General features: G+C 32.7%; 2 protein-coding genes across 3 annotated transcripts; one reads left to right on the top strand and one right to left on the bottom strand.

The window, feature by feature from the left end:
- Nucleotides 1-459: 459 nt before the first annotated feature.
- On the bottom strand, nucleotides 460-8,778 carry LOC101499500 (kinesin-like protein KIN-14J). 2 transcript variants are annotated; one of them, XM_004503658.4, is made up of 22 exons: nucleotides 8,482-8,778; nucleotides 7,965-8,097; nucleotides 7,719-7,873; nucleotides 7,440-7,538; nucleotides 6,827-7,019; nucleotides 6,502-6,626; nucleotides 6,257-6,340; nucleotides 6,046-6,129; nucleotides 5,856-5,948; nucleotides 5,722-5,751; nucleotides 4,880-5,233; nucleotides 4,716-4,797; nucleotides 4,538-4,633; nucleotides 4,264-4,443; nucleotides 4,052-4,158; nucleotides 3,785-3,963; nucleotides 3,285-3,449; nucleotides 2,938-3,191; nucleotides 2,632-2,795; nucleotides 1,234-1,811; nucleotides 951-1,057; nucleotides 460-793 (listed from the first exon to the last, which is right to left on the bottom strand). In XM_004503658.4, the coding sequence occupies exons 2-22, from the start codon at nucleotides 8,050-8,052 to the stop codon at nucleotides 732-734; spliced, it is 3,279 nt and encodes a 1,092-aa protein (XP_004503715.1). In that variant the 5' UTR covers nucleotides 8,053-8,097; nucleotides 8,482-8,778; the 3' UTR covers nucleotides 460-731. The 2 variants fall into 2 exon arrangements, with proteins under 2 accessions (XP_004503715.1, XP_004503714.1); XM_004503657.4 differs by having other exon boundaries at nucleotides 7,965-8,092.
- A 1,581-nt stretch (nucleotides 8,779-10,359) lies between these two features.
- On the top strand, nucleotides 10,360-12,012 carry LOC101498635 (uncharacterized). The gene is made up of 4 exons (XM_004503654.4): nucleotides 10,360-10,711; nucleotides 10,798-10,846; nucleotides 10,935-10,979; nucleotides 11,615-12,012. Exons 1-4 carry the CDS (start codon nucleotides 10,381-10,383, stop codon nucleotides 11,679-11,681), a joined length of 492 nt encoding a protein of 163 aa, XP_004503711.1. The 5' UTR covers nucleotides 10,360-10,380; the 3' UTR covers nucleotides 11,682-12,012.
- The last annotated feature ends 2,180 nt before the right edge of the window (nucleotides 12,013-14,192 follow it).

Genomic DNA, 14,192 nt, shown 5'->3' with positions numbered 1-14,192 from the left:
TGTTTTTATTGCTTTATTAGTAAAAGTTTAAGTTTTGAATTAAGAGGAATAAATAATATACAATACCAAAATCGAAAATGATGTAATTTTATCATTTTAATCAGTATGTGTTTTATTTATGTTGAATCCTCCATTTTTTTAGAAGAAGGAATTAAATTCAGTATCACGAAATTTTCAACATTTATACACAATGCACCAACCACTTGCTCTAACCTCGATCCATTTAACAAACAAAAATAATATGTCCTTAATCTCATTACTGACCAAACATACATGAATTTTATGCATTGGGAAATAATCTTATTTTCAAAGACCGAACCCTATATGAGATATGGCATTAAGTTTGATAAATTTTTATCATTTTATTTCTTTCATTCTGAACAACTATTGAATTTAGAAATATCTTTTTAAGACGAATTTTTGTACCCTCTATTCAAATAATATCCAAAGTTTCAAATGTAGGGTTTAAATGCTTGATGAATTGTGATATTTCTTCCCTCAGCTAAGTATACAATATCACAGAAAACATTATCTGAAAGGAAATTTATAAATACAACTGATTCAGTAATCAGTAACAAGACCATGAAGCTTACATTCAATAACAGATTGAAGCTGAAATCAGCTATAACTCTTGCGCCTTGAGTATAATAATAGAATGAGCACCTAACGTGGATAGAAAGTTCCTATAGACTATCTCTACAAACACTCTACAACATCCAAGTAGTATCTAACTATTGCCATCGTTTCGAGGGCCTCACCGAAGACGAGCTACCAACTGTGGGTTTTTTAATACCTGCATGTAAGACAATAAATGAGAAGCAGAACAACCAAAGGGTGTACTGTTGGGTAATAGATCAATTTAAAATGGGAACAGATGTGAGTACAAATTAGATGTTTAATTTGGAGACATAACAAAATAAAAGGGGTGAAAGCTAATTGGATATACATACTTGACGAAACCTTCGAGGTGCTTCTGTTCAATGATAACCTAGAAGTTCTTGTCTGCAGTTTTGGCTGGATTTGCGGAGCTTTGGGAATTTTTGATGGCATAATGGGCCTGCATTAATGAAACATAAATTGATTTCTGGTCTATTTCAATGATGGCTTGGTAAAAACCCTACCCAAATCATTAGGATTTGACTTGTAATCACAAATGTAATACTAATACATTAGCATTATACACTAGGATAAATATTTTGATCTTGAAAAATTTATTTGAAAGAGAGAACTCACTTTTCCGTGCTCTGAGCTAGAAGGTTGTCAGATGTTGTATCCCTAGATGGCGTAGTTTCAGCTGCCTTCTCAAGATCAGGGAAAAGAGTGTACTCCACAATACTGCAGATTGAACCCTCAGTTTCTGTTCCCATTGAAAGACCACCGTCAGATATGTCACTTAATCTCTCCTCCGAATCTGCATCTCCAAATCTTAAGAGGTCAATGTCCTCATTGAAATTTTGATCAATGTCTTCTCGAGCTAATTTCACCAGAAGGGAACTGGACTTGTTCCTGAAATCATCCACTGATTGATGAGAACCAGCTTCCGAATGCTTATCACTGTACTCTGAGCTGTTATCCATGTCAGATGCTACTTTTTCATTGACTCCCAAGCTCTTTGCTCCAGAAAGTCTCAAGTTATTGCGGGGCCGTGGAGTCCCTATGGAATGTCTCCTTGGGGATGATGACCTTGGGGATGATGACGCATGCCTTAGTGAGATCATTCCATGTTTTGCACCATTATTATTAGCCTTGAGCAACTGAAACCGCTCAATCTCTTCATCCTTCCTTGCCAAAGCGTCCTTGAGAGATGCCATCTGCAAGAAAATACAAGTTAGTATGCACTTGTAAATGATACAGCAATTCCAGTTTAAGCCAACTGGTTTTATTTTACAAGTAGTATGCATAACTAGGCCACACAAAATTCAACTGGCTACACAAGATGATGACAGTCCAATATTTTTTCTTACTGACTGGAGTTGGCTGCATAGATAAAAAGCTGTGTCATAAATGTCCTGCAATGAATCTTATCTAAAGATTGGACTATCCTTACGAGTGCTTCTACGATCTTCTTCACACAAGCTCAAACCCCTTAAGATGAGATTCTATCATTTTTTCTACAACAGGAGCCGCCTCTACTTTTCTCTCCTGTTGTATGACATTCATCTGTTGTAGCATTCTCATATCAGCAACATTAATCTTATTTTCTTGTTGGCTTTTAACATCCCACATCTACTTCCATGCAACATCACATGCCTTATAATTGCACACAAGAATTTTTATTTAAATTTGAGCGGTACTTTTGTGTTACAAATAACTGCCGGTTAGAAGATAATTAAAATAAATTGTATGTTAACACTATTTGCTGTGGTTAAGCCAATATCAACACTGTTAGCTTCCCAGGCAGTAAATGAACTGATTAATCGGAATTTGTTAAATTTTTCCAGTTATATTTTCCCTGCAAAACTTCCTGATCTGAACAATCTAACAAAGAGCAATTGAATTTAGTGTTTCATTAACTATACGTATGCACCAAACTTCCCAATCAAAATAAGGAGCATGTTTGAATTCAGTACTTCATGATCCATATGTGCAGATGCATTATACATGTAAAATGCAAACAAAAATAAAAATAACCTGCTCCATAAGTTCTCTCACATCCCTTCCCTCTTTGTTGCTACGAGCCGCGCCTAACTCAACACCAGAAACCCTTTCAGCAAACTTCAAGGTGCTTATAGTTTCAGAGTATGAAGCAACATCAGGATTAAGCTGTACAAACATAAGAGTTTTCGCTTGGCCACCTGTAAAATACGAGAAATAAAGCTACTGAAGTTTAATAAAGCATGACTACAATATGCGGCGTAAAATCAAAACACAAACTAATGAAACCAAATATAACAGCATGGCAAGTTGATTTCAATAATAGCAATTAGCAACAATTACCTAACGAACTCTGTAGAAGTTGAGTCAATTTACTATTTCTGTATGGCACATGTGGACTCTTTTGAGCCAGAGCAAATATAACATCTCCAAGTGCGGATAGTGATTTGTTTATATGCTGAGCCTCCTTAAGCCTATCTCCAGTTGCTTCAGAACGATCCACTCTTTCACTTCCTGCAAGATCCACAAGATGCAGACATCCACGCAACAGAGAGTTGGTCTTCACTTCCGTTCCTCGAACATGAATAGAGAGAACACTATCATATGATCACAAAATAAAATATAAGTGAGTTTTGTCTCCATAATTGGAAAATTGTCATCGAAGAAAATCTTAAAACAGTGAATGTAACCTGTGTGATCTACTACTTCTTTCATTTAAGGCTGTGGCACTAGTTGCGCGATTCATCAACCCAGTGTTCATCAACTCAAGGACATCTTTCATTGAATTCACAGAATGCATACTTGCATCAGGAACAGCCAACCCATTTGGTTGAGTAGTATTCCAAATTCCAAGTGTGTGCAAGTCAAGGAAACAAAACTTCATATATAAATCTTTTATAACAAAAGTAAATGAACAGTATAAACAGCGGCATCTAAACACAACAAATCAATGATGCGAACATGATAGCAAAAACATATGCATGAAGCATATAAATCAACAATATTGTATGTCAAGTCTTTGATACATGTGGCTGTATATGCATAGTTTTATGCCAATAACATATACGAATAAGAATGCAAGCTTAAGTATGAATAAAGAGTTTCATAACTTTTGATAAAAAGGGAAGTCAAGTGCATAAGGCTCTCACAATTGTGGGTGGGGTCTGGGAATAAAAATGGAAAAGGATATCTCTTCTGAGGACCATTGCTCGATAGTAAATCACGAACTTGTTCATTATAAATTTCAACCATTTGAACTCCAACTTCGTAAATGATAGAATTTCTCCTACTCTGGGAGATATGGAAAAGATCATGAAGTGCCCGATAGTTGACTCCCCAATCTGATTTTGATGATAGGCTAGGTCCACTCTAGTAGAGAAACAATTGTTAAGTAAACATTTTGAACCACATATCCACTCACAATGTAAAGAAAGTATTAAATATACAAAATGTATACCATGGTATAAGTCTTTCCAGAGCCAGTTTGACCGTATGCAAATATACAAACATTGTACCCATCCAAAACAGAACGAATTAGTGGCCGAGTGTCCATGAATACTTCCTCTACAAAAATAAAAGTGCATAAGTTGAACATTACTATTTCTATTAATTACAAACAATCCATAAAATGTAATAATAATAATAAAAAAGAAGAGGAAAAAAAAGTACCTTGACTTGTGGCTTGACCAAAAACCTTATTAAATTTAAAAAGCTTGCGGCTTTCTTTTCCTTGTTTTAGAGGATTGCTAATAATTAGTTCTCCATCATCACCAATAAACTCAACTGTTGTATGGTTCTGACTTTGCCCCGAAAGAAATGGTCTAACTCGACAATATACCCTGATATTTCCTATTCATAAATGGTTCAGAATGAAAGGAAAGAAAAAATAAGGTTAGCAAGCAAGAAAAAGGATCACATTTAACATTACTATAATAATGTGTACCTTTCAAATCTTGAACTTCATTATATAATTTCCTATTTTCTGTTAGAAGTACATGATAATTATCAGCGGCCTCGGCTAGACCTTTGAGCTTGATTCCTACATATGAAAAGTTTGCAAATACATCATAAAATAAACAATAGATGTTAAAATCATGAGAATTTAAAATACTGTAACGTACCAAAGTACTTGTATTCCTCTAAGTAGCTTCTTTTTGTTTTTATCACTTCATCTTTGACAGATTTCATGACAGCTTTCAATTCCTATAAAGCATCAAACTATATGGTATGAAGCACAACATAAAATTAACAACCATAAAACAAATAGTAAAACAAAGAAACAAACCTTGAAAGCTCCAAATTGTTGATTTAAGAAACTTTGATAGGTATGCTCTTTATTCCTCCAATTCAAATATCTGGATTCCGAAAATGTCTCCATTTCCTTCACTTGCTTCCTCGCATCAGCAAGATGACATTTAAGTTCCTGTATCCTTCTCTCATATTCAGATTTAGATTCAGAAGCTTGCAATTCTAACTGTAAAACATGTTCTTCATGTGATCTTTTGGCCAATTCCAAATCTTGCTTCAATGCAGAAATTTCAATTTCACTTTGAATTTTATCTTTCTTTAATCGAGAAAAGTCTTGCTCTTCAAGTTTCTTCTTCTCCTCAAATTTAGTTTGTTCATGCTGCAAAGAAAACTAAAAATAGAAATGATTGTAGCAAGTTAGTTAACAGCAATCACATCAAAAATAAGAAAAACTACAAGTTTGTAATTTTTAAAATCTAAAGTACCCTTAAAAATAAATCAAGTGATTTTGAATAAAAAATCAGACTATGTTAAAAAGGAACACCTCTTCAACTGACATGAATTTCAATAAATATTAAGGTCATAATCTCTCATAACATTTTAGGTTGAATAAAATATTGATAGAAGAGTTAATATAAAACTAGTTTTGTGCCAATGGACTCCCTATGCTGCACAGGACCCATGCAATAGAAGTGGCTTCTTATCATTTTAAATTATTTAGTCACAGTATTAATTAGTTATTCACCCAAATCAAGAACATTACTCTAAGATGCAACACAAATATGCAATGACAATGAAAATAACAGAACTAAGGGTCTGTGTTGGTAATTTTATCCATATTCTTGAACAAAAAAGTTAGGGCTTGAGATAGGTTTGCACCTTCAACTGCTGAAACCAACCCGTCACAACCTGTAGAAAGTGAAGATAACTTTTTAAAATTAAATTAGCAGACAATAATAATAACATAAAAAGACAGTAATGCATGCCTCCAGATGCATCAACGAATAAAATACCTCATTCTCTTCAGTTGTCCCTACCGCCAGGGTTTCAAGTGCATTTATTTTAGTTTGATACTTTCCCTCACGAGCCTTGAAAAGATTGTTTTGCTTCAGGTATGCAACACAAAAATAGTAATTATTCAATGTAATTTCTAAAAACACTTTTTTGACAAAAAAAAAAAAGCATAGAGAATGTTAAATTTACATTTTTCATGCTTTCTGCTTGATTTGAAAAGCGTGACTCCATTACTTGCAGAATTTTCCTCAACAGGCATGCTGCACGCTGAGCCTAGAAACATATAAATAAATGGGAAACTGAACAACTGTTCGGTGACATGATCAAATTTACTTTTGCTAGACAAAGCAAAGTAGTAAAGTTGTACATTATTTATCATAAGAGTATTTAGCCCACTTACTTGAGGTATGTCTCCATTCTTCCTTTCAAATATATCACTTAGGATCCTATTTACTATGTTAAAAAGAAATCGAGTTGAGACACTCTGCAGACAAAGATTTAACTAATATATTAGGGTTATAAATGAATTGATGACAATAACTCAAATGCATATACATATAAAAGTCAAAAAAATTATCTAATGGCAAGAGCATTAACAAAAGGAACATTGATAGAGACAAACAAATTAAGTAACTTATTACTTACATCCAAATTGTTTGATTTCAATAATTTATTAAGTTTAGCATCTGAAAGATCCACGTGCAGTCCTTGCTTCAACTCGAACAGTTCATTAGACTTGAATCCAATCTGATCGATGGAAGCAATTCCATCTGGATATAAAAAAACAAAGGTATAATGTAACAAATAACATAAAAAAGTTTGGATAGGAATGAAAACAGCAACATCAACTAAGTCTTATCATATTAGGTGGGATCAGATACATCGATCACATGGCTTCTACAGACTCGAACAAATTAAAATTTTCAATAAATCAATTTAAATTGTGGTATTTTTTAATGGATCATAATACCTGATTCAGCGGAGTCATCAACATGTTGGAATTTTGAAGCATCCTTGAGGCAACTATCAGTTTCTGCTAGGGATGTTCGGTCTGGCTGGTCCCACCTCTTCCTTGAACAACTTTGGATATTTTCTCGTGCAGCATTATATGCAAAGTGAGCTTTCAGATTCTCAAGGCACTGCAACACAGGCACCATTGATCCCTGCATAATTAAATAATTAGTATAGAACTTACAAATAGCAGTAAGGAAAAATAGAATTCCAGTATCATGTTTGGACAGAGCCAAACAATTTCTTTTATTAGTAACAGTACAGTACACCCAGCCTAAGCTCATAAAAAGCTGAGTACTATCTTCGCAATCCACAACAAAAATCCAACTAAAGTAAATATTAACCTCACAAGTCACAACAGTAAAATGCTAAACATCTCAATCAGTTTATACAGTGGTTCTCCTTCATTGTGTGACAAAAGGTGAAGCTAACCATCCATTTCCGACGTACAGACAAATGGGGTATTTATCTAGCCAACCCTTTAACCAAGGACAACCACGACTAAAGAAAGCCAAAGACATGGTAACTCGGTATGTTTTCAAATTGCATTGCACATAAGAAACTTCTCGTACCTGATCCAGGTCTGACAATTCAAATCCTGACAGTCCCAGTTCATCCAAGGCCACAAGAAACCTTTGAACACACACCGGCTCATTCAAAGAATCACTTCCCTGAAGTTAAAAACACATTCTTTAGAACAAAATAGGACAAAAATAATTATAACGAAAAAACACCTAACTTAATTTCAGCTCAATTAGAAAACAATTAATGTTGATGTATACATAATTGCAAGATAAAAAGAAGATGCAGAGTATATGAGCATATAACATAATGAAAGATATTCCAACAACCTCCAGTGACCCAGGAACCAGATTGTCCAAAACCCTGCATAATACTGATCCATCCCTCAAGCAAGCCCTCAATTCCTCCTCTGAAGTTTCTAAAGGCAGGTTAAAGTAAGGAAGCACAGCATTTATCCATTTTATCACAGGAGCAAGCTGGCTACCTAGAACCATATAAAAATCCAGGAAGTGTCATTGAAAAGGAGATAAGGAACGCAAAATGTACCATTTTCAGAGACAGAAACCAGTTGTTACCTTCTTCTATTTGATTGACACTTTCCCAAGGAAACACATTTAAGTTGTCAGTTCCCCCTTTTGCCCCTCCCTCCTGTTCCCACTGCATGCTCGTATCAGAAACCCTTTTCCCCTTTGATTAACTATGTCTACACTGTCACAACAAGCACAACCTTAATCCAAACTGGCGGGACTTAGTATCCAAAATATGCTAAACAACAATTTATCCACACAAAATTACTATAATGATGGGGCACTTCTAACTTCTTCTAAGTAAAATTAAAATAAAATAAAAAATTTAATTTGAAATAAGCTTAATTAAATAAAAGGTGTTATGGTTCAAACGAATTTCTCAGAAACTGCAATTCGAGGGAACCAAATCGATCTCAGAAAAATAAAATAAAAATGAAAAGAAAACTTCGAATAGCAGCTACATTATAAGCTCACCGGAATTAATATTCATGAATTAAATATATATGAATTAATAACGCAACGAAAGAACCAAAAGAAAGAGAAAGGTGAGCAGATCGAAACGAACCTGTAGCGGGGAAGAAATGTGGGAAGAAAGTGAGGGATGAGAAGGCGAAGTTTGAAAAGGCAGAGATGAAATCGAAGTTTGAAAAGGAAAATGTTGGAATTGCGAGGGGAATGGAAGAACGCGGTTATAGATCGAACAGAATGACAGTGGAATTTAGGTTTTGGGGGAAACGGAGAACGGAAATTAGGTGCGAGATTTGAGATTGAGAGTGATGAATGAAAGAAGGAAGAAAAAGGTGGAGTTTGAGCGTTGCGATTTTCTTTGTTTGTTACGTAGTTTTTAGTTTTGAAATGAAGAAGCGACAGGACCTGGAATTTTGGAAATTATATTAAAAGGTGGGGTCCAAACGGATTAGATTAGAGGAATTAGAAGCTAGATTAAAGAATTTGAATCTTTAAAAGCTTTTAAAATGCTTTTTCGTTATTTTAAATTTAAATTTAAATAAAACTAAATAGCATTCCTTCCATTTCTTAATTCTTACTCCTTCACCCTTCTTACATATATGATTTCCTTTTTTTACTCTAACAAATTATTATTGTTTAAAAGATCTAAATGTGTCACGTATGTAGACGTGGATCTTTAAGATTTGGTAACATGTGAAAATATAATAAATTTTTTTCATTGAAGATAATGTTTAAATATTGTCAATATTATATGTGAATAATTTTTTTAATTAAAATTTAAATCATGATTTGTGATATGTGAGATACTATTTTCTTTTATAAAAGAGTCTAAATAAATTTATATCTACATTTAATTTTAAACCATTAATTTTGTATTTTTTTTATGTAGGTTGATTATAATTATTTAAAAAGACGATGAAATTAATTGTTTTTATTTATTGTGGATGTAAAATTAACTTACATTGAATACACCTGATTTATTTTCTTTTTCTAAATAAAATTTGTTATATTTTTAGTTTTAATAATGATAAAGAAAACATAATTATAATCTATAGATAAAAAACATAATTATAGTCTATACATAAATAATTAAATATTCATTTATGGTGATTTTAACGGTAGCCATTTCTCGAATGAAATTCCCGCCGGCCTCGTTTCTTAATTCTCAACAATTGGCCGGTGAAGTTTGCAACTAGGCCGAAAGCTCGAAGGCATACATGCTTTATTATTATTATTAATTATTATTTACTGTTTCTTTAGTTAATTTTATTTGAGGTGTGCATTATCCAAAAGATTGAAATTTGAGTTTATTGATGGATGTTTAGCATATTTCTTTGAATCCAACGTTCATTGTAGTAAAAACAAAATATGAATTTAAATATTATTCACAGTTAATATAAAATTATTTTAAACAATTAATTGCAAAAAATTAATACATCAAATAATTATATATACTTTTTTTATTCTTTGTAATAGTGTATTCTAATTAGTTATGGGTGACGGTGAAAATAATTAAATATATATATATATTATATATATATATTAAATTAGGAAATTATTATTAACCAATATTTTTGTGGATGATTAATTCTTATTTTCTTTTGGTGTTCCACATTTTAATATGAATTACTCCTTAGCAAATAATTTTTTGGTTTGAGTGGTTTTAAATTAAAATTGATATTGATGTAGCCTACTAAACTAAATAAATGAACATAAGTTCAATGGACATTTCAAAATTAAATTAAACACAATAATTAAATTGGAACATACCGTTATTATCTTATTCAAATTTTGTAGGTCACATTTGATAAATATTTTTTATTTTATGAAAACATTTTACAAATATTGAGATAGAATGATTTTCATATTTATTATAAAATTAATTTTTAAAACATGTTTATGCAATTGGTAAAGAATTAGTTGAGTCATCACTCATGTATCAATCATAAGGGTGTCAGTTTATGGTTAATGACTTTGAAGGATTAAATTAAATAAAATGTGTGATAGGTTAGGACCAAATTCACAATTGAGAGAGGAAGAGAAAATGGGAGACACAGTGGAAGAAGACAATTACAGAGAGGATCCTCCCAATCCTAATCTAGAATCAGAAACCGGAACCCTAATCATAAATGACACCTCTTTCAATAATAATATTCAGAGTGAATTATTCAAAGCCATTGAAGTTGTAGAGCGAGATTCATTCGCCATTGCACAGAGCTTCACTTCTCTCTTCGCTTCTCTCCGCTTAGCCCTCTCTCATTCCACCGCCACCTCACTTCATCACATTCAATGCTTCACCGACGCCACCGGTCACCTCCAGGAATCCGGTACACATTCCATTTTCCTCAATCCCTAAATAATCTTAATTTATCGTATTTATTTATTTATTGATTTATTTGCGGTTTGATTTCAGTCCTTGATGCAGCAAATAAAGGGAATCGCTATATAAATTCGTGTCTCAAGTAAGTTTTTCCTTCTTATTTTATGCTGATTTTTCTTTTTCTGAGAAAATTCATTAAAATTGATGAAGGTTGATGTTAAATGGTGCAGATTAAATGAGGAAATGAAGAGCGTTGATAATTTAGCATCCCAACTGTATCCAATCACTTTGTTGTTTACTAATTGCTAACTAATCTCTTTTACCTTTTTCTTTTTGTGCAACTTGAAAGGCCAAACATTCATCTCACTTACAAAGTTACAAAAATGTTATTCGATTGTAGACCTAGAAAAACAATTAGGATAGACCTAGAAATTAATGTGTTGGAAAGAGATATGTTATATAATAGAAAATCATGGCGTCTGGTTGTTGTTGTTATATTTCGATTACTTTGTTAGGTTTGTTGTTTATTGTTATATACACTGTATGTATGAGACAAACTTGTTCAATATCCTACTGAAACAATTTTAAGTATTGGAATTAGCGTCTTTGATCCCTGGTAGGTGTCTCAAGGTATCTCACGGTTTAGGCCCTTTGGACCAGCTATGAGACTAATTCTCGAATCTGTTGCGGGACATTTGGTACTTTACACAGAGATGGCTACCTCCCAACCCAAATGGGCAACTGCAAGAATCAAACTTGGGTTTTTTTTTCTCAAGGGAGAGTCATGTTACCAACTCTTCCATCACCATCTTGGTTGCTGAAATGAATATTAGATTAGGAACAATTTGATGTTTTACATAATCCTTCTTTTTAATCTTAGCTTTCAATTGGAATCCTTAATTATTTGAAGAAAAATCCTGCGAAGGCATGTTGATTATCTGGACTCGGCTGTTAACAAGCTTCTTCATGTCTCTTGACACCTGGGATTCAGTCCTCTACAAGGTTTTTTTCTCTAATCCATAACAATCTCCTAAATGAAGATATTGAAAAGTTTATGTATCTATTTGTCATTTTGTGGATTGTGCTGGGTTAGTGATGTATAAACAGAACATATATTTTCCTTATTTGGGTGGGTAATGTAAGGGTAGAGAACCGGTGTAGTTAAATTATGCTTTCAAGTTTCAAGTATCGTGTAAGATAAATTGTTTGGTCACTGTTCCTCAAATTACTGTTATTGTTACTAGAAATTCTCCTAGCAGAATTGGATAGTATGGATCGGTTGAAGTTACACCAACGTTTGATGCTTTATTTTGTCCTGGAACAAGTGTCATGAATGTAATGGTTGCATAATGGCATCTTGCTGTATACAAACCATTTTTTAACAGTAATTAGTATGATTTTTATTGAAAACCTATGCCCATCTTGCTTAAAAAGCTGGGAAATACATTCCCTACCTGCTGTTACCATCTCAATCATCGATAAAGACAGGACGGCTGAGATTGATTTACTTTGTATTTAATGGTTTGGATTAGCTTCTTCCAGGCAATCCTGTTCCAAAACTATGGAGGTGTGATAACTAAGGGAAAAAGGAAAAGTAAAGCCAAAAGAAAAAGACGGTAAAGCCTGACATTGAAATGGACAACACATCTTGACCAACTAGTCCTAGATGTCTTGTGTGTGCTTTTTCACATGCAAACATGAAAACGATAATTTAAGGCTTGTGAAAATTTATGGAGTAAAAGGGAAGCATGATTGATCATAACTATCATTCCTCATTTGTTTATCTCAATTAGAGTCTCTTATGAAGATAATTTAGAGTTAGTTACTTTTGTTACCTTTTTCTCTTATTTTTAGCTTTAATTTGTTTAATTCCCTCTATATAAATAGGATCCTTCCTTAATTTGTTGGGATCTAGGAAGAATTGTGCACAACATCTTTCTTCATTGTTATTGAATAAAATCAAGAGATATTACAATTTAATATAGTATTAGCGTAAAAATTCTGATTTTTTTTATCTTGATTTTTTTTTTCTATTTCCTTTTTCTTTCTTTTGCCTTTTGCTTTTTTTCTTTTCTCCATTGATCTTTATGGATTCCGATTCTGAAAATATTATATCACCTACTATGGCTTCTGAAACTCCGATCCTTTCTCCTCCGCCTCCGGTAACAGCCAATGACACCTACCAACATGATATGTTTGATCCATACTTCATGCATCCGAGCGACAATCCTAGTGTCACGTTGGTTTCTCCGCCTCAAACTACCATTTGTGGTCATGTTCAATGATTGTTGCCCTTTCGTTCAAAGAACAAATTAGGGTTTGTAAATGGTTCTCTTCCTCGCCCTTCTGATATTGATCGTCTTTCTATTGCGTGGGATCGTTGTAATACTATGTTGATGTCTTGGATGACGAATTCTTCGGAGTCGGATGCTCCAAGCGTGATGTGGATGGATTATGTGGCTGAAATTTGGTCTGAACTGCGCGAACGATATCATCAAGGAGATGTGTTTCGTGTCTCAGATTTGCAAGAAGAGATTTACGGCATCCGTCAAGGTGATTCTTCGATTACATCTTATTAATTTAATAATGATTGCTGATGTGCCCGAATAGAAAATCAATGAAATGAAAAAAAATATCTAAAATGTATGATGTAAAGAACGATTGATATAAAAGAGTAATGTTATTATAATATAAAATTTGACATAAAATAGAACACAAATACAATATTGACACTTTATGAAAAATAAAATACGATTTCCAATGTATTTTATACGAAATTGTATTTGTGTCTCATTTAGTGTTAAAATTTGTGTTTCAATGTAATTACTTTAAGTTAAATGGATGAAAACTAATGAAAAAAAAAATCATCAATTTGTATTCTGTATTTTTAAATTAAACTAAGTGCATCTTAGCCAAATGAAGGTCTATCGAGAAACTACAAAGACTTTATACTATACATGAATATTGATTAGTGATTTGATCTTTTAAACATGAAAACTTAGTTTATCATAATTAAATATAAATAAAGAACTCAAAGAATCAACGAGTGATGTGGTCCAATTAGGGATGATAATCGACTCAGATCTATTGGACACCTTCAAAAAAAAAAAACCTGCAATGTGTAAATGAAAAATTCACACTATGGGTATAGGCATGGGTAGGTCTATCTATTGTCATCTTTATGTTCAATTTTTCCGTGAAAAAGAAAAAACCTCAAAACTATCATCCAATAACTATTTATGATTCTATCACTTGTTCGGTTAAGCTGTTAAGTTTTTGAATGGTAGTTCGCCTAAGTTTTATCCATAGATTCTTGTATGATAAGTTAACTAATAAATTTAAAATTCATTTAATCACTTAATCACCTTTATTTAGAGTTTACAAATTATTTCACTAAAAATGATTTTATGAATGACTTTTTTATAAAAAAATTAGAATCTAAAAACTTGATTTTTATAATTAAAATGATAAGTTGTTTTAATAATCTA

The sequence above is a fragment of the Cicer arietinum genome, chromosome 6 (genome assembly GCF_000331145.2).
Source record: "Cicer arietinum cultivar CDC Frontier isolate Library 1 chromosome 6, Cicar.CDCFrontier_v2.0, whole genome shotgun sequence".
Lineage (NCBI taxonomy): Eukaryota > Viridiplantae > Streptophyta > Magnoliopsida > Fabales > Fabaceae > Cicer > Cicer arietinum.
The sequence above is the reverse complement of the archived record's forward strand: the minus strand, read 5'-3'. Positions and strand labels throughout refer to the sequence as shown.